Below are 25,510 nucleotides of genomic sequence, written 5' to 3'. Positions count from 1 at the left end.
TATCAGAGTACCCAAGTTTGGAAAATCTCTTAATGAAGAGATTTTTCAAGCTATTGAAATTGGCATGCTTTGCAACATCCAAAATCGTGTACCAAGTCCCCGACCCTTGTCACCTAAGCACAATCCAAAAGCTTGGGAGCATTGAGTAGGATCCGTAAGGCTGTTGGCCTTGTAGACCTGCTTGAACTATTCCATAAAGCTGTAAGGGTCGTCGTTTGCTTGGTATTTGTCCAATTGCTTCACCACCATAGGAATTTTTGATTGGCACTTAGAGGTTTAGTTAACCCCTAACCCTGTTAGCAGTGATGCTGCCAATGCTACAACACTTTTCTCTGCTGCCGTGTTATCTAGCAGTCACTTCATCAAAAGCTCGCTCAGTGTGAGGTCTCCCTCTAGCGCTCTTTTTCTCTCCGATCGATTTCTGCCTGCTAGGGCTAGCACTCTCTAGATCACTCACATTTCCATTCTTTGGCACAAACTCCTAGTTTGTTGATCCTGATTGTACATGGCTAGGCCTCCTCAAGATCTGCTATGATGTCCTCTATAGGTCTACCTCGGTGTTCTAGTCGCATTTGAGCATCCTGTTTGTTTACTAACTATTGGATGGCCTCAGGAAATCACCTAGGTCCAATTCATTGTTGCTTCTACCGCATGAGCTACCTCTTTCATGTCCAAAGGCATATTTCTTCGCAACCAACATTGCCTTGTATTTGTCAATAGACCCATCAGATTTCCTTTTCAGCTTGCCAATTGACACTGACTATGAGAAGAGTTTGCTCCTACATCCAAGATGACCACCATTAGATGTGTGATTGCTATGGCTGCACATTTCACTTGGGATGTACATCAATTGGATATAGAGACAAAATTTCTAAATGGAGATTCAGAAGGGAATGTATATGTTGCACAACCTCCAGTCTTTGTTGCGCAAGGCCAAGAACACAAGGTTTGCAAGCTGAATAAAGCCTTGTATAGCTTAAAACAGGCCTCCATGTGCTTAGTACTCCAAGATAGATGCATTCTTGACCGCACAAGGGTTCCAAAACAGATTTAATCATCGTCATTCTTTTTGTACATGATATGCTACTCATTGGACCAAATAAGAGAAAAAATTTAGATTTCAAGGCTGAATTGCAGTCTACTTTTGATATGTCAAATACACAACGGCTGATTCACTACTTTTTTGGGATTCAAATCACCCAAAATCAGAAAGGTATTGTTATGTCTTAGTCACAATATGTTCAGAAGTTGCTAGTAAGGTTTGACATACAAGATTGTGAACCTATGAGCACACCTATGGAAATAGAGTTGAAGCTTTTAAGTTTCAATGCATGATGGTAGTAATCTATCACATGTTGCTATTTACAGCCAAGTTGTTGCTTGTCTCATCTATTTGTGTAACACCTATTCTGACATGCAATATGTAGTATCACAGGTAAGCAAATACATGCACAATCCAAGGACATTACATTGGCAAGTTGTTAAGTGCATTTTTCGTTATTTGCAAGAAACATGGTCGTATGGTTTGCTATTTTCCAAGGGGGAGGGGAAAACTTGCAAATGCATGCTTACAAGTGATTCGGATTGGGTTGGTGATAATGATACAAGGCAATCTATTAGTGGACATTGTTTCTTCATAGGCTAGTCATGCATTTCTTGGCTAAGCAAGAGGCAACCTATTGTGGCTACCTCATCTTATGAAAGCTAAAGCTAAGTACAAGGTAGCTTTCACAGCAACATTCGAATGTGTTTGAACTTTGGTTGCGCCATGTCTTGGTCGATCTTCATGTTCATTTGGAGAGACCCACTCATATACTTTTTGATGGTCAGAGTGCTATTGCAATAGCCAGAATCCAGTGTTTCATACTCATACGAAACACATTGAGATACATTATCACTATGTCAAAGAGAGATCACATGCAAGGGACATTGGCATGATCTACATCCCCACACAAAAGAATGTTACAGATATTTACACAAGGAACTATCATATGAAAAGTTTGAGGAATTTTGAAAATCCTTGAACTCACTACCTTTTGTCGATTGATTCACTCCTTGTACATCATCACATTAGCACTGTAGGGGTGCTAGAATTGATCAATTATGGTCAATGCCCAATGTTTTAGTGTGTGGTGTGGACACAATCAAGTTAATAAGTTGTGTCACTACTTTGAGAGTTAATTTGACTCCAGTTGAGTTAGGGATAACTAACTTAAGGTCTATTGTACTTTCATTCTATCATTCTAGTTTTTACATCTTTTGAGCGTCTGAAGCAGAACTTAAGGTCTATTGTACTTTCATTCTATCATTCTAGTTTTTACATCTTTTGAGCGTCTGACTGCTGCCCACTCTCTTTTTTTTTTCGTAAATGCTGCCCTCTCTCTCTCTCTCTCTCTCTCTCTCTCTCTCTCTCTCTCTCTCCATTTCCAACAACTACCATGGTGGTAGCTTCTCCCTAGTTCTTCCAGATGGATGGGCACATATTCATCATCCCCCCCCCAAGAAAAAGAGAGAGAGAGAGAGAGAGAGAGAGTGTGTGTGTGTGTGTGTGTGGTTTCACATCACCTTTCTAGGTCCTGGTAGGCCACTAGGCAACCAAGAAGCATCCTCTGTCCAATCCCTTTTGAGCGTCTAACAGCTGCCCACTCTCTCTCTCTCTCTCTCTCTCTCTCTCTCTCTCTCTCTCCATTTCCAACAACTACCATGGTGGTAGCTTCTCCCTAGCTCTTCCAGATGGATGGGCACATATATCATCCCCCCCCCCCCAAGAAAGAGAGAGAGAGAGAGAGAGAGAGAGAGAGAGAGAGTGTGTGTGTGTGTGTGTGTGTGTGTGTGGTTTCACATCACCTTTCTAGGTCCTGGTAGGCCACTAGACAACCAAGAAGCAACCTCTGTCCAATCCCTTGGCCTCTCTAAGGTGGCCCTTTGGATACCCAAGGGAAGATCACCATGGCCTATAGTCTTGGCAAGTTCTTGGGCAACCAACGTGCACCAATTGATTGATGTGCTGGCTACTTTGGGGTCAAACATCTCGAGATAAAATGGGGTGAGCTATGTTGACAATCCCTTCTAGTTCTCATTTTGGACTTGAGAGGGGGTATTAAGCTAAAGAAGATGCATTACACATTAAACCTTAATTAACTCATTCAACCAGCCCCAAAACTCAAACTTTAATGCTAGAATTGTTTCTGGTGTCCTATGAGCAAACCTCCATACTTCGGTCAGTTCCTTATCTATAAATAGATGGTGTGCATGATCATTAGCATCCCTTGTCTTCAGTTACAATCTGCCCCACTTAGTCTATATCTCCTCATGGATGTTAACCCCATCGCTTGCTGCCACCACCTTATTCCAGTTGTTGCCATGGTCATCCTAAACTACCTCCTGGCCTTTTAGAGGCTCCTACAGGCTGCGCTTTTTCCCAACTGCTAGTGTCATCATCTTCTACAACTCCATGACCTCAGGCCAACTGCATTTTGCTGTTTTCTACAGCTGCCTGCCTGCTGGTCCTTGTCTACTGCATGTTGGAAAGCTTCCTCGACTGCTCTAGCTCCTATCAAGGTGTTCTCAAGGACTGCCCTGTTCATCCAATCTTTATGGACAGCTGCATTTTCAGTCTGATCAGCCACCCTGCTGCTATACAGCTTCTAGAGGTCACATACTACTTCAACACATTGCTACTGCTACATTTTTGTTGCTTGCCCACTTCTCTTAGCTCCAACTAGTGGTTGCAACACTTGGGATCCATCTCTAGTGGACATCATACTCCAACACCTCCCTCAACCTGCTCCCACAAGAGCCATTGGCTGTTGGACAGTTCCTACCTTTGAGAATTGTGTCCATGTAGTCATTTACATTCAGCATTTGTTCAACTTCATCAATTTCTCTTCATTTCTATTTTGCATTGTTGTGTTTTTGTATGAGTTACTATGTTTTAGTTATGTCCGTACATTTTGTGTTTTCTTAGTGCAAACCCTAGCATATCTTCACCAAGGGGAGACAAGGGGATGTGGTGGTGTATGTATGGAACCTTGACTGAAATTCTGGTCAAGAAGTCCATGGATGTGTAAAAAATTGCTTAGGAACAAGTCTCTAACTTTTTGTATTAATATCATCTAGAGAAAGAAATCGTGAAGATCAAAAGTATGACTAGAGACAATTAATTTGACTACAAACATGACATGTGTCTCAACAGGCCTATTGATGTCGCAACTAGCTCATTTCTTCTTTTTCAGATTCTGTGGCTGTGTTATGCTTTCTAAAGCTGGACTTTTGTTCTTTGCTTTGCATCTCTAGCAGGGAAAAACCCCAATTACCAATTTAGGAGTACAAAGCAACATAAAAAGGGCTAAATGCTGCCTTTTCCAGGCAAAGCAGGGCATCTAGTGATCAATACAACATGCTTTGACAGTAGCATTGTTGCTCTAGATGCTCACACTGCTGTTTACAGCAAGATTACAACAAATCTATTGCTGATTCTGCCCAAAGAAGTTGATGGCTGCCCTAGCAATATTCAGACAAAGCTGTACAAAGCTGTTTTTGGCTGGGTTCTTTGTTGTGGAGGCTAATTGGCTGTCAAGCTATTGTTCTGACTTTGTGGAGGCTGACCCGGCATATGAGGAAAGAGATCCAAGGTTGTGTTAGATTGGCTGAATTGATTCAGTGCATATGAATTTGCAACTGCGATCATGTACCAAACCTTGTACTCAAGGGAGATCTTGGATCACTCATGAGTGGTGGAAGTGCCGTGTAATTGTGCTTTTATATACCTTGGACTCATGGAATAAAGAAGAAATAATGCAAAAGGCACAAAGATTTTGGGCCAATCCTGTGATCTACTTAAGTATTTGTGCAAGAGACCTCTAGCTGCCTTTGTTCTTTTATTGAACTTATTGTATCTGTTTGTATTGTTCTGATGAAGGTCGTTTCAAAATCTGCATTCAGCCTGTTGATCAATTGCTTGCATGCGCACTTACAATTGCACAAACCAATCTTCTCTCTTAGGGCTCAATTGAATTATTGTTCATATTTACTCCTGGTAACGCTATAAGGTAATCAAAACTCATTCATGTTTGTTATTGATGTCCTCCCAAAAAGATTCCCTACTGGTTTTTGACTCGTTTTTCTTCAATTCAGCCTTGATGAAGAGTGGAGTAGCCATTGGACCTTGTGTATCAGCCATGGCAAGTTGTCCTCTCAGCCTTTGGTGCTTATTCTCACCTTTCTCACACTTTCAACTGAAGGAACTGCTGAAATCAGGCTGTTCTGTCAATGTACATCAGTGTCACATCTCGTGTGTGGGTTGGATCCTAGGGGGACATTTCATTAGTATTAAAGTATCAACCTACTTTGTGGTGTAGGATACAATGATATGCACAAAGTTAAGATTTACTCACACGATTGTGATGGTCCACACTTAAAACAAGTACACTCTAATCTGATATAGGGTAGTATGGGACGCTACTAGTGAGAAGGGTGTACACAAGGGACATCTTTTGTAGGTGACAAGTCTGCCAAGGTATGTTTCTATACTCATATTTGGGATGGTGTTGGAGTGATGCTTTTGTGCAAGCTTCTTTGACAGTGCTGGCAATTGGATCTTGGGGAGTTACCACTCCAAGATCATGGTAGACCACTTTTGGCAAGATAGAGATGGAATGCCAAGATAGGAGAAGAAAGGAAGATGACCCATGTTGTCTTGACTTGAGAACAACAATGAAAACAACATAATGCTTACAATCATAAGAACTACAAGTATAGACCGCTATCATGTACGAAGTGATCTCTCAATGACCCTCTAATTGATCTATATGATCCCAACCTGATCAATAGGCATCACTAGAAATGTTGTACTCTCCTCAAGGCAAGGATATCTATCCTGGGGTGATCCAAGATGGTAAGTCTGCTAAAGGAGGTACTAGTCTACAATGTTGAGCAATGGTGGCAAGAAAAGTCTTTCTAAACTTGTTCTCACATCTTTACTTACTATTCAAAAGTTGAAATTGCCCCTAACTTTCCAATACGCTCATCCACACTTAAAAACTTAAAAAAACTTAAATGACTGCCCAAACTTAAGTTTTGAGGTCCTACTGCTTGCAAATTAGGTTTTAAAAATAATATTTGAAAGTTTACATTTAACCTTAGAAAACCAATATCTTGTAAGTTCTAGACTCATTTCTTGGTTTGTACTTGTGCCACATGGTCTAGACTTCGTCTATTGCATGCCTAGCGCCCATATCTTTCACTACCAATGCAATTCTCACCATGCCCAAAGCTAGGGTTACCTAAGTTAAAGTAATTTAATTGGAAATTTTATGTGAAGTTTAATGAAAATGTTAAGAGTTCATTCACGTTTCACATTCTTGTGCCATTGGGAATCAATATGGCAGTTTTGGAGCAATGAAACTAGCCTTCTCCACTGTCGATTTTCATGTTTTTCTCTCCTGGATCGATTATTCCAACTCCAAGGGGCTGAGATCACCCTTGTTTCTCTTAGATCTCAACATTACAATGCTTTTAACACAAAAAGTCAATCACGGTAGATCTGTCATAAGCACCAACCTTGTTTGCAAGAGAGACTGACCAAGGAGTCAACAGGTCACATCAAGGCAGCCAAAGGAACGAATGCGCATTGGATTGGGGTGCAAAGTGTTGAGGCCCTTTTCTTAAGTTTAGTAGGCCGAAGTCATCAAATGAGTTTCTAATTGATCTAGAGTTTGATCAAGACCTTCTCTCAAGGTGCCAAAGCCATGAAGCCTACAATGATCAACCACAATGTGAGAAACCATTGAACTTTCAGTAAGTTGTACCCATTTTAAGCCATTCTCAGCAATCTAAACAAATAACAAAAGAGGCACCAATCTTTGGAGCCACTTGATGTCTTTCTACTTAGTAGGAGCACCCTAGTTCCCATTTGTGATTATTTAAATTGCTAACTTTATTGTTTATGTTGTAATTACTAATAGGGTTTACTCCTTTTGATCATCAGAGAGTCACACACCGTGCTACAATGAAGAAGACTAGCCAACAATCGCACCAAGTCCAAAACATCAAAATGCAACTAGAACAAGGTTTTGTAGGCCTTGCAAGCTTGCACACAACATCTAACCATACTTGTACTTGCAAATTCTTGGTCTGGGCATTGTGGCCATTTATATGTTTTTACTTCTAGATTCTTAGTGTGAAGAGAGGGATCTTATGGAGTGTATGAACTGGCAATCAACCGTTGTACTCTTTGATTCTCATAGTGGATTCCCTATTGTTACTTCCTTGGAAATTCAAATGGGCACCAACAACATTGGTGATAGCCTTGGGTCATAAAGTGACCTAGTGCTCCACTAGGGGCACTTTAGGTTTACAGCTGCTGAGTCCTATTTATAAGACTCGAGGCCCATTGTGCATATTCATTGTGTGATCACCATTGGACGTTAGGCCCAATGGCCAGCACAACTGTACAATCAGACGGCTTCAACATTAAGATACAGTGTTGAAGAGCCTTGGCACTCAACCATTGTACTCTTTGATTCTCATAGTGGATTCCCTATTGTCACATCCTTGGATATTTGGGTGGGCACCAGCAACATTGGTCATAGCCTTGGGTCATAGAATGACCTAATGCTCCACTAGGGGCACTTTAGGGTTACGGCTCCTAAGTCCAATTTATAGGACTCAAGGCCCCTTGTGCACATTCATTGTGTGATCACCATTCATGGATTTAGGCCCAATGGCCAACACAACCGTACAATCTAAAGACTTCAGCCTTGAGATACAATGTCGAACAGCCTTTTGCTTCATGGAGCTCACTGGTTGCACTAGATTAATTAGACTATCAATTTGTTCTTCAAGTTCTTGTATACTTTTTTTTCTCTTTCAACCCTATTGTTTGAGATCATTTTGTTAGTTGCTGAATTGTCACTCGCAATCCTTTCTCCAAAAACCCTAGCATTTCCTCAAACCCTCCCTCCTTCATCTCTCCCCCCCCATCCACTAAAGCACAAACCCTACAACCTCCACAACTTTTTCCAAATGATCCCGATGGGTTATATGTATAGTCCACATCAAACTAGAAAAGAAGTATTACATGTAGCATACGGTCAATTTCAAACATTATCCACGATTCGTAGTCCTTATACATCAATATTATTATAGTCCCTCAAAGAGAAATAGAGCCAAGCCTCTATATGTCGTCATCTAAGTAACAAATTTGTACAAAACTAGTAGCAAAGTCATTGGTCTCAAATCCTTTGCACATTTCACATTTTGGGCTCAGCATCACTTAGCCCTCTCCAAGATAAGGTTAATTGCAAGACCTGCAAGCCTCGTTTCTAATAAATTATGAGGAGAATTAAGCAAGTGACAAATCCCAAAAAATCACTGTAAGACAACTGTTATCCAGAATGCTCTTAACTTCTAATAGCTGCACATGCTGCCTCGAATTCAATGAAATGAAATGCAGTCCCAGCTCAAGGGCCTCCTCAATAAAGATAGTGGGTGTAAGAAACATCTCCCTAGCACTTGAGAAGAGGGGGAGCAACAAAAGCCTCCAAATAACATACCCTGACATTTCCCTTGCCACACAATTTTTGGGAAACCCACTTTTTCAATTCAATGTTTCAACTTCTTTTAGCTAGAAATCCATCTATAAAAAGTGTTTCTAGCTTTCTCATTGGTGTAAACAAGAAAGTAAGGATGTAACATGATTATAGTAAATGAGCCATAACAAAGGAAAACAGAAAAGGGAGAATCAAAAGAGCTTTACTGCATGCCCTGTATTAGCTACATGTGCACCCTGTACAAACATGGAATGCTCTCCAAACATGGAGGGTAAAAGAAACCATGAGAATTCTGATGTATGCAATAGGTTCATGACAAACTCAAGGATCATCTACCTAGACAAACCTGATGCTGATCAGCTATTGAGCAAATCTCATCAAAGGCATTAAATGAATCATGTTGTCTTATTTCATCTTTCTCCATAAAGCCAAGATGGCAGTCCGTCGCCACTAAAATCCGCAGTGTATTATCCTGAGTTTCCTCCCTGCATGGATGTTCAGTTTGTAATTCAATGCATATAATAAAACAATACTCCTATGAAAACCTGGAAATATTAAGAGCACAGAGAAACATGTGCTGATGCATATGTTTTACTAAAGTTTGTTATCAAGCTGAAATTGCAGGCTATCAATTGGTACTATTTGGAGTACTTCCTGGGTGAAATTTTTTTGTCATTCTGGATAATGATTACATCTGAATATTATGTAGCCACTCAAATATAACCCATCCAAGATGTTCTGTGTATGCTGGAAAGCCACAAGAGTCTACATACATAGAAAACAGCATACCACAATCATACCTCTGTGTGTATGTGTGTGCACGCACGTACATGTGAAGAAGGGTTAAACCCTTGTGACAAGAAAACGGGTTGAGGGAAAGGAAAATTCATCCTTGCAGCTCAAGCAGACTTATCTTGAAGTACCTTTGCAGGTAAAAGGGGAAGTTGAAGCAGATTTATCATATAATATGTTGCTGGAAACTAATATTGGCTTCCCAATCGTTATAGTATTTGTGACCTATGTTGTTATTAAGCTGGGCACCTAGTGCATAAAACTGCCAACATCAACTAGTGTGAGACGCATCTGATCCAAAATATATCCTGAAAATCGCATAATTTAGGCTTTTGCATGCAAAACTGTGAGTACTTCCCACAAACATTCCGAGTGTTCTCCACAAACATTCCAAGAACCCACAAAAAAACCCTTCAGCTTCAAATGATGTGAATTTTTTCCAAGGCTCAGAATGGCATTTCACGATCACATAACTGAAATTAACTATCGGTTTGAATTTTAAAACCTTCTCCTAGACTTCCTCTCCCCCCCGCCCCCCCCGATTCACTTGACACGCCCCTAGGTTAACCGTGAACACTGATCCAAATACAACTGAAAACAAATGATGTGGTAATGATGCAATGATCCTCAAAGGGACACATGCATTTCATGAAGAACTGGAGCTGAAAACTTCCACAAATCAAGCCAAACAGAGAAATTAAACACACACAAGAAAATGTAATCTCAATAGGCAAACCAGCAAGAAGAAGAGCAACAATGAATGGAAGAGGGAGGGCGCGGAGGAATGCGAATTACTTACATTTTGCTGATGGCAGACGCGAGGAAGCTTGAGTTGAGAAGAATATACGAACTCGACGGTAACTTTTATAGTTTTTCCCTCGCTCTTCGGTTCAAGGCAATGAAACATTTGTAGTATTTGTACACGACCTAGGAGGTGATGTCGTCACAAGGGCCTGCTTCAAAGTTCACGTAAAGGGGCCACTAAAGTGAAATCTAAAGTTCTAACGGTCTACCATTGCGTCTATTTCATCCAAGTGAGTTCTCTTTCTCAATGCACTAGGTTATTCGCACTTAGATTTTTTTTGCATTTCGCATCAATGTTTTCCCGACACTTTAAGCATGTCCTCCCAAGGTTTGAAGCACCGATGTCAATAATAGTTATCGCACTTTATGTTCTAATGCATGTTTCATGTGGTAAGAGGGTTTATGGGGGGTTTGAGTTACAAAGAAATCAATCGTATGTGGTATGCATGGCCAATAGTTTTGGAGTTATTCCACATTGTTAAGCACTTTTCACCTTCCATGCATTTGTCATCTAATCTAATTGTGTTTTTATATTCCTCTCTTACTAGTTTTGCATATTTATTGTCTTTTAAATTGTTCAAAGTCTCTAACTCTTCATATGTTTCCTCCCAATGTAATTTTTCTTTTCTTTTCTTTTTCATATCAATGTCTAAATTTTGAATTTGACAACTCATGCTCTTAGCTCTACCTTTTTGCTACACATCTAGAATAGAGAATTGTTATCCCACCCCAAGGGTATGGTGCCAAGAGACTATCAAAATAAAGGATCTAAAGAAGAGAGAGAAGAGAAAGAAGATTATAGCACAATGATGAAAAAAAGTGTCTTTTTACATCTTTTATACCAAGTTAGTGTAGTTGGTAATGGGAGACCCTAAAGCTTTTGTGTCATGTATAAGTATTTATGAATGTATATATGTATGCATGCATGCATATATACAGACAAACATACATGTGAGTAGAAAGAGAGAGAGAGAGAGAGAGAGAGAATATATTTATTTACATGTATGTTATAAATGTATACATCATATTACATTTTTATTATCATATTGTTATTTTTAATTACTATCTTGATAATGCTATCATTAACATATTATGTAATAATAATATTATGAATATTGTACATACTGATCATTTTTTAATAAAATAAAAATATAATACTATATAATATGAAATACTACAAATATAATAAAAATATAATAATCTATGAATGTGTTTCTCTCTCTCTCTCTCTCTCTCTCTCTCTCTCTCTCTCTCTCTCTCTCTCTCTCTCTTTGTGCCTCTGCCCTTAACTATGCCCAACTCAATATACCAGATCATTGCCAAGGTTGTAGCTCTAAGAATCAAATTTGTTCTCAATTGAGTGCTTCACAAATCCCAATATGGCTTTTTCTGGTGCCACAAGATCCAAGATGCAATCCTAAACTTGGCGGTAGCAATGGAAGAGACGGTGGAGTGCAAAGGTAAATTCGCACTACTTAATATGGATCTGGACAAAGCATATGACTAGCTCTGTTGGGATTTTCTATTAGCAGTTATGCCCAAGCTCGAATTTGGGGTGGGATTTGTCCATATGGTGGCCACTTTATTCACTAGTCCAATTGCCAAAGTGAGAATCAATGGATTTACATCCCATGGTTTTTAACTTAAGAGATCAGTGAGGCAACGATGCCCTCTTGCCCTAGTACTATTTGTTGTGGTAGCAGAACCTGTATTTAGACTGTCTGGCCATAAAATCTAATAGGGCATAATTTGGGGGTTGCCTCTTCTTGATGGAAATCAAATGTGCACTCAACTCTTAGTTCATGATAATTTGAGTATCATTGGGGTTGAGAAGATCTAATGTCCCACGTGCATCTCGACCTTCGATAATCCCCGCATGTGAAAGAGATTTAAGTGAATGAAAATTCAATAAAGGTATTAATCTTAACCTTTTCCAAACTATAAAAAAATAAACAAACTACCAATTGGTCATTTCACCACCAAACCAAACAACCTCAAGCTCATCACCACCAACCACATCGTTGTCATCTCACGATCAACCCCCCCTAGATTGTGTGACTAGCACTTGCCTTCGGAATCATCACTACCATGCTCAATGATAATATCGGAAGTCACCATACACCACATGACAAATCTTGTAATTAACAAGAAGGAGACAACTTCGAGTAGGTGATGGCCAATATCGTCATCATTAGTCTTGGAACTAAGGCTTATAAAAGCATTTGCTAAGGGGTCAATAGGTTTTTTTTTTTGGTGTGCAAGTTGTTGCAATCAAATTGAGAGAGAGAGAGAGAGAGAGAGAGAGAGAGAGAGAGAGAGAGAGAGAGAGAGAGAGAGAGAGAGAGAGAGAGAGAGAGAGAGAATAAGAACAAGAAGACTCAGAAGGCTATGAGAACCTTATTTGCAATAGCCCTGAAGATACGAGACTCTGAAGTAGGGAGTGCAAGAATTACAAATGTGGTCCCAAGCATGGACAACACACCATTGCACGCAATGAGAACCTAGGTCCCTTCGTCAGTTAATGTTTGTTTATTACGAGAATCAGGAACATAAATAAAGCATATTCTAATATTCAATGAGAAATATATAGCATAACAAATAGGTAAATTTGAGAATTCAATGAGAAAGGAATGTTGGAATAAATTGAAACTATTAATTTAGATTTTAATTTTTGAAAGGTATGATCAATTTCACGACATCACAATGCATTAAATTAAACTATTACTCTAGCTACATATAAATAAAGTGTATCAAATAAATCAATTTTTAAATTCAAGAAGAATCATTAGAAAAATCCACATCAAATTTTAGTAAGAATTATGAATCAAGTAATTGCATCAATAATATTTTTTAAGCATTTATGAATTATATAAATATGGAAAAAAGTGAATTAAGATAGTTAAAAAGAGATCATTGAATTTGTTGAGTAGAAGAATCCTCTTTAATAGAGAAAATCTTACTATTATTAATTAAGTCAAAGTTATTAAATTGTGTACATATCCATTAAAAATTATAGAATTGTGTACATAGCCATTAAAAGTCTAGGATATTCAAATCGACTCGCTGCGCCAACATGACAAAGTGAAGTATGAACCCTAGTTCATGAAGCAACTAAAAAGTCGACATAATTATCTTTCGAGAAAATAAAAGCCTAAAATTCCTAAGGAAAATACTTGTTTTGTTGACTCGTGTAGCTTCCAAGGTAAAAATCAAGATTCTAAGGTTTTCAACCTAGCTTCCACAAGTTAAGAAAAATCTTAACCATCTCCTAATGCATAAAGTCTAGAAAAATAGTAAAGACTCATAATAAGGTCAATTGACCAGCCTTCAACAAAGGTTTAGGTTTAAAAAAATTACGAGCAAATATCAAAATAAATTAAATTTTTTAATAAAAACTAAAGAAAGATTCAACGAAGAAGACTAATTAGAATCGAGATTCCAAAGGGAACCTAAGAAAAATCCAAGAAGGGGACAAGACTGAGTTGGAAAGAATCGCCACTAGGTTAAAATCTTACTGTGATTGCCTCCCTATCATGTTAACAATTTGATTGAAAATGAAATGCTTGTACTTGCAAATGGTGCATAAAATTTATTTGATGCACTTAGGAAGTTTGATTGAATTGGTTAAAACCCTAATATACCAATATTACAACAGGATAAGAGAAAAGTGCACTAGACCTCCCCCAAGGCTAGCTATAGATCTCTTCACTAAGGGGGATTGGTTTTTGTTCGGACTGACCCCGATGGTGAGAGGTTGTTCCATATGGGGATCCTTGGCAAAGGAGTTGAGGGTGCTATGGGGGCTCTCACTAGTAAACTCTTAGGCTACTAAAAATCGTCCAAACCCCTGTGTGACTAAGAATGGACTTCTTGAGGGCCTCGGTACTAATTAGAGACAAAAATCTTAGTAAAATAAAGGCCTTTGTATCATTCTTCTAAATGGGTGAAATATGAATGCTTGTATAAAATTCTATAATTAAATAAAGAAGTTGTATTTCAAATGATTGTTTTTATTGCTTCTAGTTGTGATTTAGGTTGTTATGTAAGTGAACACCATGACTAAAAGGATTAATTAAGGAAGTTGATTTTATTTGTATAATATAAATATATTAGATAAGTAAATAACTAGAACTATCCAACCAAGGGAAGTGGGAGGGTGAGATTATTGACAAATCTGCCCTAAGGTAGGGTGGTCTCTGTAAGCTGAGAGCTTCTTTACATTTTGACATGTTATAATATAGGGAACATGACACATATAATCAATTAGAACCTTGACTCCATATCATTTTAGGGAAATAGAGTGAGAATTTGCCCTATGGGCTGAGGGGTCGACATAACCATGCTCCCCCTCATTTCTCACTCTCCTTGAACCAAGTGCAATAACCAATCTAGCACAATTAGATGCTTGAAGACCTAATCTAAATAGGTGACCTTAGTGTACTTCAAACCCAAAATTCAGGTCAATTCTCATAGGAAGGGCTAAGATCTCCCATTGTAAAGTGGACTCAAGAGAGTCTAGGCAATAGACCTTGTGTTATTTGGAAGAGTATCGAGCAGTGTCACCTAGGAAATCATCTCAATGGACCACTAAATCATGCCATTGAGGATGTCTCTAAGTGAGCATATCACACATGTTATCAAAGAAGAAAACTGAATGAATTCTTAGAAAGATTTGTTTGCAACCTTGGTTAAGGGACAGTTCAATGCAATTATGATTCACCCTCTAACAAATCAATGAAATCTCTTTCAAAATACTGAAGATTGGTAAAACATTCTTGGTGTTCTGAGCAATGTTTACCTTTGCAATGCATTCCCTTGATTTTGATTGGCAAGATTACTTTGTGAGAATCTTAGAGCATATGTATAACCCTTCACCATTATATCAGGAGCATTAGTGGATGTGAAACAAAGTCTATTGCTTCATCAATGCCAATTGAGTTACCCGTCTTCAAAACAACCTCAAAAGAATCAAGTGGATGGAAGATCTTAAGTTAGTGAAGCTATTCATATTTGAAGAATCACACTTAAATCCCATCCTCAACATAGGTGGAGAACGAATTCACCAAAACCATTACCTTTACAAGCAAGTGCTCCCCATTCTCCTAGCCAAGCACGATGTCATTTTAGGACGCTCATGCTACAATAATTATTGTAAAGATGTTTTTCCAAATATCCCCCAAAAATACAAAGTTTTACATATATTTGATAAGCCTCCAACCTAAAAATTATGGATGTATTTGAATTTCACAATTAGACTATTGTAACTCAAAAATCTTCCTAGCTTGATCTCAATTATCCCTATTTGATGTAATAATGAAATTTGGTTAGCACTATTATAATCGTAAATAATAAAAGAGTCTTGAATTCTTTGCAAGAACGTGTACTTTCATATTAGACTTATGTTGTAAATTTAAACATAAAATGTATATCTAATCTTGCAAATGTTAATAAACCCAGGGTATTACACCACCTATGCTTACTCTGGCTAAAAAACAAGAGAATAAATTCTTTCTCAAGCAAATTAAACTAATTGAGTTTGATGGCAAAGGAAAGGATGTTGAGTCTGAAGCAGAAAATTGGATAAAATCCATGGAGGATTATTTCATTGCTTCACACACTCTACTCCTTCTAACCAAGCAATGATAGCTAAGGTAAAGTTGATAGGTGAAGTCTGACTTTGGTGGAAGCAATGGTGCAAGGACCAAGGGGTTTTGGAAGCAACCAACACTGGCGAAAAGCTAAAGGAAGATATATGCGGATGATACCTCCCACCGGCATACCGCACATTAAAGATGAATAAATTCCTTATTTGAAGCAATATGGATTGAGCTTGGAAGCTTACTATTCTAGTTTTGTATCCCTTTTTGAAGTATGCCCCACCCACCATGAACATCACCTAGCAGTATCAAAGTTTTCCCATGGACTAGACCATCCATTGGATACTCATCTCAAAGCAATGTGCCCCGTCTGACTTACAAGACACATTAATTTGAGTAAGGCCCATTGTCCAAGAGCTTCAAACAACATCCAAGAGTGTCAGATTTTGGGGATAGAATCCTCCATACAAAGAACCATGTGGATATGTCAAAAGGATCCAAGGACAATACCAAACTAATCAAAGGAAGAATGCCAATATAAGCACAGTTGGAAACTTTGCACCTTGTGGTCGACAAATAAGGAGGCACCAAGGTATTTCCATTACAACGAACTCGGCCACTTCAAAAGACAATGCCCAAAATTAGGCTAAACAATCCCCCAAGGACAATTCGTAGCCAAGATTGAGCAAGTTTAACAGAAAAAAAAAGGTTACTAAGGTAACCTTCAAGGGAAAGGACAAAGAAGTAGACAAAGGTGAAGATCCCACTTTAGAAGTGAACATGCAACAATACATGCTGTTCTCAATAAGGACCCTGATCACTAGTTCTCAGTGACCTAGATCCCCACGACCAATCAAGGTAAAGCCTTTAATATTTGATTAATTGCGAAAGCACCCACTCATTTGTCTTTGAAGTGTGTAAAAAGACTAGAAAAATACAATGTACCCGCATTTAAGTTATTAGTAGAATTAGCAAATGGGAAGGAGGTAATTTCTACTCAATAAACAAGGAGAGTGGAATCTAACTTAGGGGTCAATCTTTCCAACATGTAGTTCAGAGTTATGAATCTAGGAGTTTACAAGTGTTTGCTAGGGATATATTGGCTAATCCCCAATGATGCTCATATTCATTGTGGGAAAGGTCAAATCACGTTTCTAGATAAAAAAGGAAGTTAGTAACTACTCAAGGAGAACCCGAAAACCCAAGAATCCAACTAGCAAAAGCTTCTCAAATAGTGAATGGGCTAAGAAAAGGATTGTCTATCTACCTAATCAAACTTAATAAGTTTAAGGAAATGAAGCTAAAGAATAACCACCCTGGTTAAAGGAATATGCAGATGTGTTCCCTCAAGCTGATAGAACTTCCCTCGCCAAGAGAGTTTGATCATGAGATTAAGCTAACACCAAGAGCTACTCTAGTAGCAAAGCAACCCTATCGTATATCAATTTCTAAAGCCATTGAGTTGAAAGAACAACTCAAGTAACTTTTAGACCAATGATATATTAGGCCAAGTAATTACCCTTGGGGAGCCTCGATGCTATTCCAAAAGAATTATAGAACCCTCCATCTTTGCATCGACTACCGTGGCCTAAACTAGGTGACGATCAACAACAAGTATCCAATTCCAAGGATAGATGAATTACTTGACCATCTTCAAGGTGCAAAGATATTCTCAAAAAATGATCTAATATCATGTTATTATCAGATAAGGAACAAATAATAAGACATTCTAAAAATTGCATTTAATACAAGGTACAACTATTACGAATTCATCGTGATGTCTTTTGGATTAACCAATGCACTTGCAATCTTTAATATCCTAATGCAAGACATCTTTCAGCCTTATCTTGACGACTTTGTCCTTGTCTTCTTCGATGATATCTTGACCTACTCAAACAAAGCTAAGGATCATGAGCGACAACTCTGAGTTGTCCTTGAAACAATGAGGACACACAAGCTTTATGCTAAGAGAAGAAGAAATGTGCCTTCTTCAAGAGGCAGACTGAGTATCTTGGATATATAGTCTCTTACGAAGAGATTGCAGTATATCTTGCTAAGGTTAAATATGTGCAAGAATGGGGATCCCCAACATTGATTATTGAATCTTTATTGGGCTTAATTCGATGGTACAATATTTTTATTAAGGACTATGCCTTGATTTTTGTACCCTTCACTAATTTACTCAAGAGGCAAGTTGCTATCATGTAGACTCCCATTGAATAATCTAACTTTGAGAAGCTTAAACAAAGCTTGATCAAAAATCCTATCTTGAAACTACGTGACTTGAGCTAAGAATTTAAAGTCATTGATATAAGCTTTTTTGCATTAGGATGTATACTCATGCACGAAGGAAAATCCGATAGCCTATTATTCTAGGAAGTTGAAAACTCACAAGGAGAATTACACTACCCATGAACTGGAGCTACTTGTTATAATTCATGCTCTCAAATTATGGAGACACCATTTTATTGGCAGCAAGTTTATCTTAGTCACCAACCATAAGAGTCTCAAATGGATCTTCACTTAGCCAGACCTAAACATGAGGTAATGACGATGGATAGAAGTCTTGCAAGAGTATGACTTTGAGGTCAAGTACAAGCCAGGTAAGGAGAATGCCATTGTGGATGCCCTAAGCTACAAAGTATTTCTCAATGCCCTTATCTCGTAGGAATCCTCTAAGGAAAGGTTGCTAATGGCAATGATGTCAATGCCTAGTAATCTAATCATAGGAATGGCCTAAGAAGAAGTAGGTAAGGATCCAAGGTATCAACATATGATAAAAGAGGTCCTATCCAAGGAGATAAACCCTAAGCACAATTTCAAGTATCTAAACTTATCTACATAGGGAGGAGTTGCCTACTTCAAGAGAAGACTATGCATCCCGAGGAGTCAAGTTCTCAATAAGAAAATACTTTGGGAAGCCCATGATTCCCCTTTCTTAGGGCATCGAGGTTATGTGAAGACTCTTGACACTATAAGAAGAAGCTTCCATTGGGAAAAGCTCAAAGGAGATGTACTTAAATATGTCACTAAATGCTTGAGCTACTAATGGGTAAAGGTTGAACATGTTAAGATGCCAAGAAAGCTCCAACTACTTGACATCTCGCAAATGAAGTGGGAATTTATTAGCATTGATTTGTAGTTAGATAACCTTGTGTCTAAGGAGGATACAATTCAATCCTAGTGATTGTGGATATGCAAACTAAGGTTGCCCATCTTATGCCAATTAAAACCAACTACAAGGCTTTAGATATTGCAAGAATCTCTATGAAGGAGACCTTGAGGCTACATGGATCGCCTAAAAGGATCATCAGTGATTGTGATTCTCTTTCCGTCCAATCTGTCTTCCTGGATACATATGTAAAGACATCACCTCCCTGATTTGCCATGATGACAAATTTCCAAAGACAAATGAGCAATGTCAAAGCAGTAAGGACTGGAAATCTGCAAATTTCCAAAAATTGCAGCAAACACACTTCTGCAATTAATGTGCAAGGGCGTACTCTGTCAAAAAACTGTCTTTTAATGCACGCTTCCCAAGGTGCAAACAGTGCTCAGCAACACTGTTATATCAAAATCCCCAAAATTTCTGCCAAAATTTCTGTCACAAATACCCCAGAATGTGCATTCAATGTGTCTGTCACAGACACAAGCACGTGTCCCAAGGCAGAAAACTGACTTTGCTTCTGCACGAACTCCTGTGTTTGAATTAAAAAATGCAAAATTTTACCTCTCAGAATGATTGCAGCTGACTGACGACGGGCACGGATCCCGAGGCAATGTCTGCGCATAGGAACAGACTGGCGAACCTAGTGGCGGACAGCTGCACGTTCAGGAGGTGGCGCCTGTAGGAGCAGCGTCAGCACGCGCAGGTGCAGAGCGCGCGCAGGGACTGGCGGCGCGCAGGGACTTTCTGGAAGAGCTTATTTGAAGCCATCAACACCGCCTATCATCCACAAAAACAATGGGTAAACCAAATGACTTAGCCAAGTCATCAAAGATGCACTAGAGCTTACTATTGCTACTGAGAACCTAAGCAGTGGATACAACACCTACCTTTGGTTGAGTTTGTCTACAATGCATGTTATCATCAAAGCGTCTAGAAGACCCCATTTTAAGCTTTGTATGGATAAGAATGCCTAACTCCACTAAACTTTTCTGACCCTACTCTAAATGTAGAAGCTTCCAAGAAGATGTTGGAAGAGATGTATAAACAAGTTAAGGCTATCACACAAGATATCCAAGTTGCCAAGAATTAGCAAAAAGCATATGTTGATCTAGGAAGCCAAGAATAGATCTTCAAGGAAGGAGACATGGTTTTTGTTTATGTTTGTCCTAGAAAGAGTTCTCTATCCTTAAGGCAATTAAAAAAGCTAAGCCTAAGATATTGTGGGCCATAAAAGATTCTTAAGTGTCGAGGACTCAATGCTTACAAGTTACACCTTCCTAAATACTTGAAAGTTCACAATCTATTTCATGTTAGCCTACTCATCTACCCAATCCTAATCATATTCTTGATGATCAACAAGTTATAAGGAATCCTTGAGCTTAAACTTGACAAAATACTTGATGTAAAAGAATACACACCCCTTAGGGAATATCTCATCCACCAGTGGAAAGACTATCTTGAAGAGGATGCCACTTGGATAGATGAAGATATCTTATATAAGCAACATCCCTAGTTTCTTTCGTGATGAAGGACTAGAGCCCAGTGAAATCTTGAAGATGATTAGAAATCTTAGAAAGATCTTCGTGAGATATAATAAGCCCTACACATGTAATAAGAACTACCTTGCAATGGCTATTTAACCTTGTCCTTGTAATCATTACATTGCTTTAAACTTTCAATGTTACATGTAGTTAGAGTAGTGCAGCAAAAGCATGATGGGCCCTAACTACAAGTCCTACAATCCAACTTATTCCCTAACTTCGAGATAAGTGCATCTCAATTCCTCTAGGGAAAGAGGATGTAATATCCTAGGTGTGTCCTGGCCTTTGAACCTTAACCTTTCAAAAACACAAAAGGAAAAGAAAATAAGTGAACTACCAATTGGTCATGCTGCCATCAAACCAAATGACCTTGAGCTCATCACCACCAACCGCCTCATCATCATTGTGATCTGACACCTCTCCCCCCAATTGTGCGACTTGCATTCACCTTCAAAATCATAATTGCCATGCTCAATGATAAAATTGCAAGTCACCATGCTGCACCACGCGATGAACCTTGCAATGGATAAAAACGAGACAATTTTGAGGAGGGGATGCCCAATATCATCAGCATTAGCCTTAGAACTAAGGCTTATAAAAGCCTTTATTAAGGGCTCAAAAATTTTTAGTGCACCAATTGTTGCAATCAAATTTTTTGTGTGTGTGTGTGTGTGCGCGCGTGAGAGAGAGAGAGAGAGAGAGAGAGAGAGAGAGAGAGAGAGAGAGAGAGAGAGAGAGAGAATAATAATAATAATAATAATAATAATAAGGAGATAGGATGTGTGAGAGGAAGAGAAGAAGGAGAAAAGAAGAAGAAGAGTAAGAAAGGAAAATAGTAGGAAAATAAGAGAGGAAGGAGGAGGTAGAAAGAAGTAATAGAGAACATATAGGAATGATGAAGAAGGGAAAGATAATAGAGGAAAGGGAGTAGGAGAATAAGAAAGATAGAAGAGGAAGAGAGAAAGTAGTAAGGGAAGAGAAGAGCAAGAGGAGACCATAATCATCGACAAGAGAGCGGCACTTTGGCTTGCAAAAACTTTGTCCACCCTCTTGCCTCTAATGGCTCCTTCTTCTCCCTACAAAGTCTCCATTAAGGATCCATCTAGCCACTCAAGCTTTCCAATCATATTTTCAAGACCGATGGAGCTTGGAAGGCTAGCGTACGAGGATCTTATTCACAATGGCCTCGAAGAGACAATACCTTGGAGCGAGGAGTGCAAGAGTTACAAACACAATTGTGAGCATGCACAACACAACATCACATGTAATGCAAACCTAGGTTCCTTCATAGGTTAATGTTCATTCATTTTATAAGGATTAGGAGCATAAATCAAAGGTCTTTCAATATTTGATTAAAAATATATAGCTCAACAAATAGACAAAAATAGAAATTCAACAAGAAAAGAATGCTAGAATAAAGTGGAACAATTAATTTAGATTTTAATTTTTAAAAGGTAGGATAAATTGCATGACATCATAATGCATTGAATTAAACTATTATTCTAGCTACATATAAACAACATATATACAATAAATTAATTTTTTAATTCAAAAAGAATGATTAGAAAATTTAACAATAAATATTAGTAAGAATTAGGAATCAAGTAATTGCATCAATAATACTTTTTTAGTATTTATGAATTATATGAATATAGAAAAAAGTGAATTAAGATAGTTAAAAGCAGGTCATTAAATTCATTGTGTAGAAATACCCTCTTTAATAGAGAAAATATTACTATTATTAATTAAGACAAAATTATTAAATTACATACGTAACCATTAGAAATTACAAAATTGCGTATGTAGCCACTAGAAGTCTAGGATATTCAAATTGACTCATTTTGCCAACATGACAAAGTGAAGTACAAACCCTAGTTCATGAAGCAACTGAAAAGCTGATATAAAAATTTTCAAGAAAATAGAAGCCTAATATTCCTAAGGAAAATACTCACTTTTTTGGCTTACATAGATTCCATTCCAAGGTTTTCGAACTAGCTTCCACAAGCTAAGAAAAATCTTAACAATGTCCTAACATGTAAAGTTTAGAAAAATAGTCACGACTCGCACAAAGGTTTAGGTCAAAAAAGATTGTGAGAAAAGGTTTAAAAAATTTGAAATTTTTAATAAAAACTAAGGAAAGATTCAATGAATAAGACTAATTAGAATTGAGATTCCAAAGGGAACCTAAGAAAAATCCAAGAAGGGGACAAGACCAAGTTGGAAAGAATTGCCACTAGGTTAAAACCTTAATGTGATTGCCTCCCTATTGTGTAAAAATTTTGCTTGAAAAAGAATTCCTTGTGCTTGCAAATGGTGTATAGGAGTTTACTTGATGCACTTAGGAAGTTTGATTGAACTAGCCAAAACCCTAGTGTACGAATTTTACAACAGGATAAAAGAAAAGTGCAGTAAACCTTCCCCAAGGCTAGCCGTGGATCCCTTCACTAACACCAACACCAACACCAACAAGGGGGATTGGTTTTTGTTGCCTCTCAAAGAGTTCAGACCAACCTTGATGGTGAGAGGTAGTTTTGTAGGGGGATCCTTGGACTAGAGAAGTTGAGGATGTTAGGGGAGCTCTGGCCAATAAACTCTTAGGCTACTAGGAATTGTCCAAACCCCTATGTGACTAAAGATGGACTTATTGAGGGCCTTGGTACTAATTAGAGATAAAAATATTAGTAAAATGAAGGCCTTCAGATCATTCTTCCATATGGACGAAAATGAATGATTGCTTTGAAATGATCGTTTTCATTGCTTCTTATTGTGGTTTAGGTTACATAGACAAACACTATGACTAAAAGAATTAATTATGGAAGTTTATTTTATTTGTATAACATAAATATGTTAGGTAAGTAGATAACTAGAACTGTCTAACCAATGGAAGCGAAAGGACGAGATTCCTGACAAATTTTCCCTAAGGCAAGGTGGTTTCGATAAACTAAGAGCTTCTTTGCATTTCAATGCATTATAATAAAGGGAACATTGACCCATAGAATCGATTAGAACCTTGACTCCATATCATTTTAGGGGAACAGAGTGAGCAAGGGCAAAGGGGTCAACGTAACCATACTCCCTCTCATTTCTCACTCTCCTTGAATCAAGTGTAATATGAGTCACCTTTGGTTCAAGCAATCTAGCATAAGTAGATGCTCGAAAACCTAATCTAAATAGGTGACCTTAGTTTACTTACAACCCAAAATTTAAGTTGATTCTCATGGGAAGGGCCAAGACCTTCCATTGTGAAGTAGACTCAAGAGAGTCTAGGCAGCAAACTTTACGTTATTTGAAAGAGTATTGAGCGGAATTGCCTAGAAAATCATCTCGATAGACCACTAAATCATACCACTAAGGATGCCTCAGAGTGGGCACATCACAAAATAGTAACATCAAGGAGCTTCTAACCACCTTTGAGGTGTACTCCAAAGCCTCGGGGAAGTACATTAGCAAACAAAATCAAAGCTCCTCTACTTGGGAGGTGATGACCAACCCAACTATATAACAATGTTGGGGTTCAAGGTTCTAAGGCCAAGGGAGGTATTAGGTACCTTGGGGCCCCCTTGAGTTTTGGCTCATCTACATCAGCCAAAATGTAGTGGATAATTACCAAGCTCCAACAAAAACTTGATAAGCTAGCCTATATTCCTATAAGTTTTGGTGGCAAGCTAGTGGCATTAGACAAAATACCATCACATGCAATTAGGTTTGTCACCATAATTAACCCCTTTACAACGTCCTAATGGGAGAAGGCGGAAAAGATCATGTGAGCTTATCTATGGAGCTATGGAGAGAAGTAGATATGGCTCAACATCTCCTAGAAGACGGTCACTATAGATACAATATATTGTGGTTTGGGGCTAGGCCTATGCATGAGAAGGCTAAGAGGCATGCCTTCAAGTCGTTCTCTAGATTGGATTTGGAAAAGTCATGTGCCCTAATCACCAAGTCATTTCTAGGTCAAGCTTGGGTGGAAGGAAGCTAATGGGAGGAGCTCAATTGGAAAGACAATGTACTAGTTGTTGATTTCAGGATCTAGATTAAAAGACCATGCCTCCATTAGGAAACTTTTAGCATTGTGGAAGAGACAACTAGAGGAATTGGAATGGGGAAGGGGTGACTCGAGGAAGGGGGACATAGAATTGTTGTAGTCCTTCTAGACCTTCCCCTATGCATTTTAGGACAAGAAAGCCCCATTATCTTCCAATGCAAATATTTATAAGAAGATGGTGGCAAAGGACTAATTAGATGGATAGACCTTTGGGATAGTAGTAACCTCAATGTCCTAGAATTTTAAGAGGCCAAAGACAAGTTTAGCTTTGAAAACTAGGAATCTATATTGTTGATAGAGATTTTGCACAAGAAAGAGGACAAGTGGCTAAAAGAGGCCAAAGTTCAGTCTTGTTAGGAAGAGAGGCCACATCTTCAAAGTAGCTTATGTCAAGTTGTTGAAGAATGTATAAGTTTTTGGCCTATGCTTGTCCATTCCTATAAATGTAAATACTTATTGATAATATAAATTTCACACACATTATTATTTTTAAAAGTGACATCTTATAGTCTACATTGCATCTTTTTTATCCAAGTGAGTCCTTCTTTTTAATGCACCAGGTGCTTCGTGCCTAGATTATTTTGGCATTTCACATCAATGTTCTCCTAGCACTTCACCCATGTGTCCTCTTGGGGTTTGAAGCACTGACATCAATAATAGTTAGTACATTTCATGATCTAATGCATGTTTCATGTGGCAAGAGGGTTAATGGGTGGTTGAGTTACAAACAAATCAATCATGAGAGACCCTAAAGCTTTTGTGTCATGCATCAATATTTATGCATGCATACATATACATATAGACAAATATGTGAGTAAAGAGAGAGAGAGAGAGAGAGAGAGAGAGAGAGAGAGAGAGAGAGAGAGAGAGAGAGAGAGAGAGAGAGAGAGAGAGAGAGAGAGAGAGAGTATATACTTATTTACATGTATGTTATAAATGTATACACTATATTACATTTTTAATATCATATTGTTATTTTTAATTACTATCTTGATAATGCTATCATC

At 38.2% G+C, this 25,510-nt stretch overlaps 1 protein-coding gene across 5 annotated transcripts in view; it reads right to left on the bottom strand.

The window, feature by feature from the left end:
* The window catches only part of MRE11 (DNA repair and meiosis protein (Mre11)), a 96,548-nt gene extending 86,212 nt beyond the window's left edge, over positions 1-10,336 (bottom strand). For 2 of the 5 annotated variants that reach the window (XM_087671054.1, XM_087671057.1), the window contains exons 1-2: positions 10,144-10,334; positions 8,899-9,037 (exon numbers count right to left, since the gene is read on the bottom strand). In XM_087671054.1, the coding sequence (XP_087527180.1) occupies positions 8,899-9,037; positions 10,144-10,145 (141 nt within the window). In that variant the 5' untranslated portion in view covers positions 10,146-10,334. Of the gene's footprint in view, positions 1-8,898; positions 9,038-9,475; positions 9,607-10,143 lie in introns of all 5 variants that reach the window. The other 3 variants (XM_087671056.1, XR_015689428.1, XM_087671055.1) reach the window with 3 other exon arrangements.
* Positions 10,337-25,510: the final 15,174 nt, after the last annotated feature.

This window comes from Lygodium microphyllum, chromosome 29 (genome assembly GCF_053477565.2).
Source record: "Lygodium microphyllum isolate KBCC chromosome 29, Lygodium_microphyllum_v1.1.10, whole genome shotgun sequence".
Lineage (NCBI taxonomy): Eukaryota > Viridiplantae > Streptophyta > Polypodiopsida > Schizaeales > Lygodiaceae > Lygodium > Lygodium microphyllum.
This window is presented reverse-complemented; position numbering and strand designations above follow the sequence as displayed.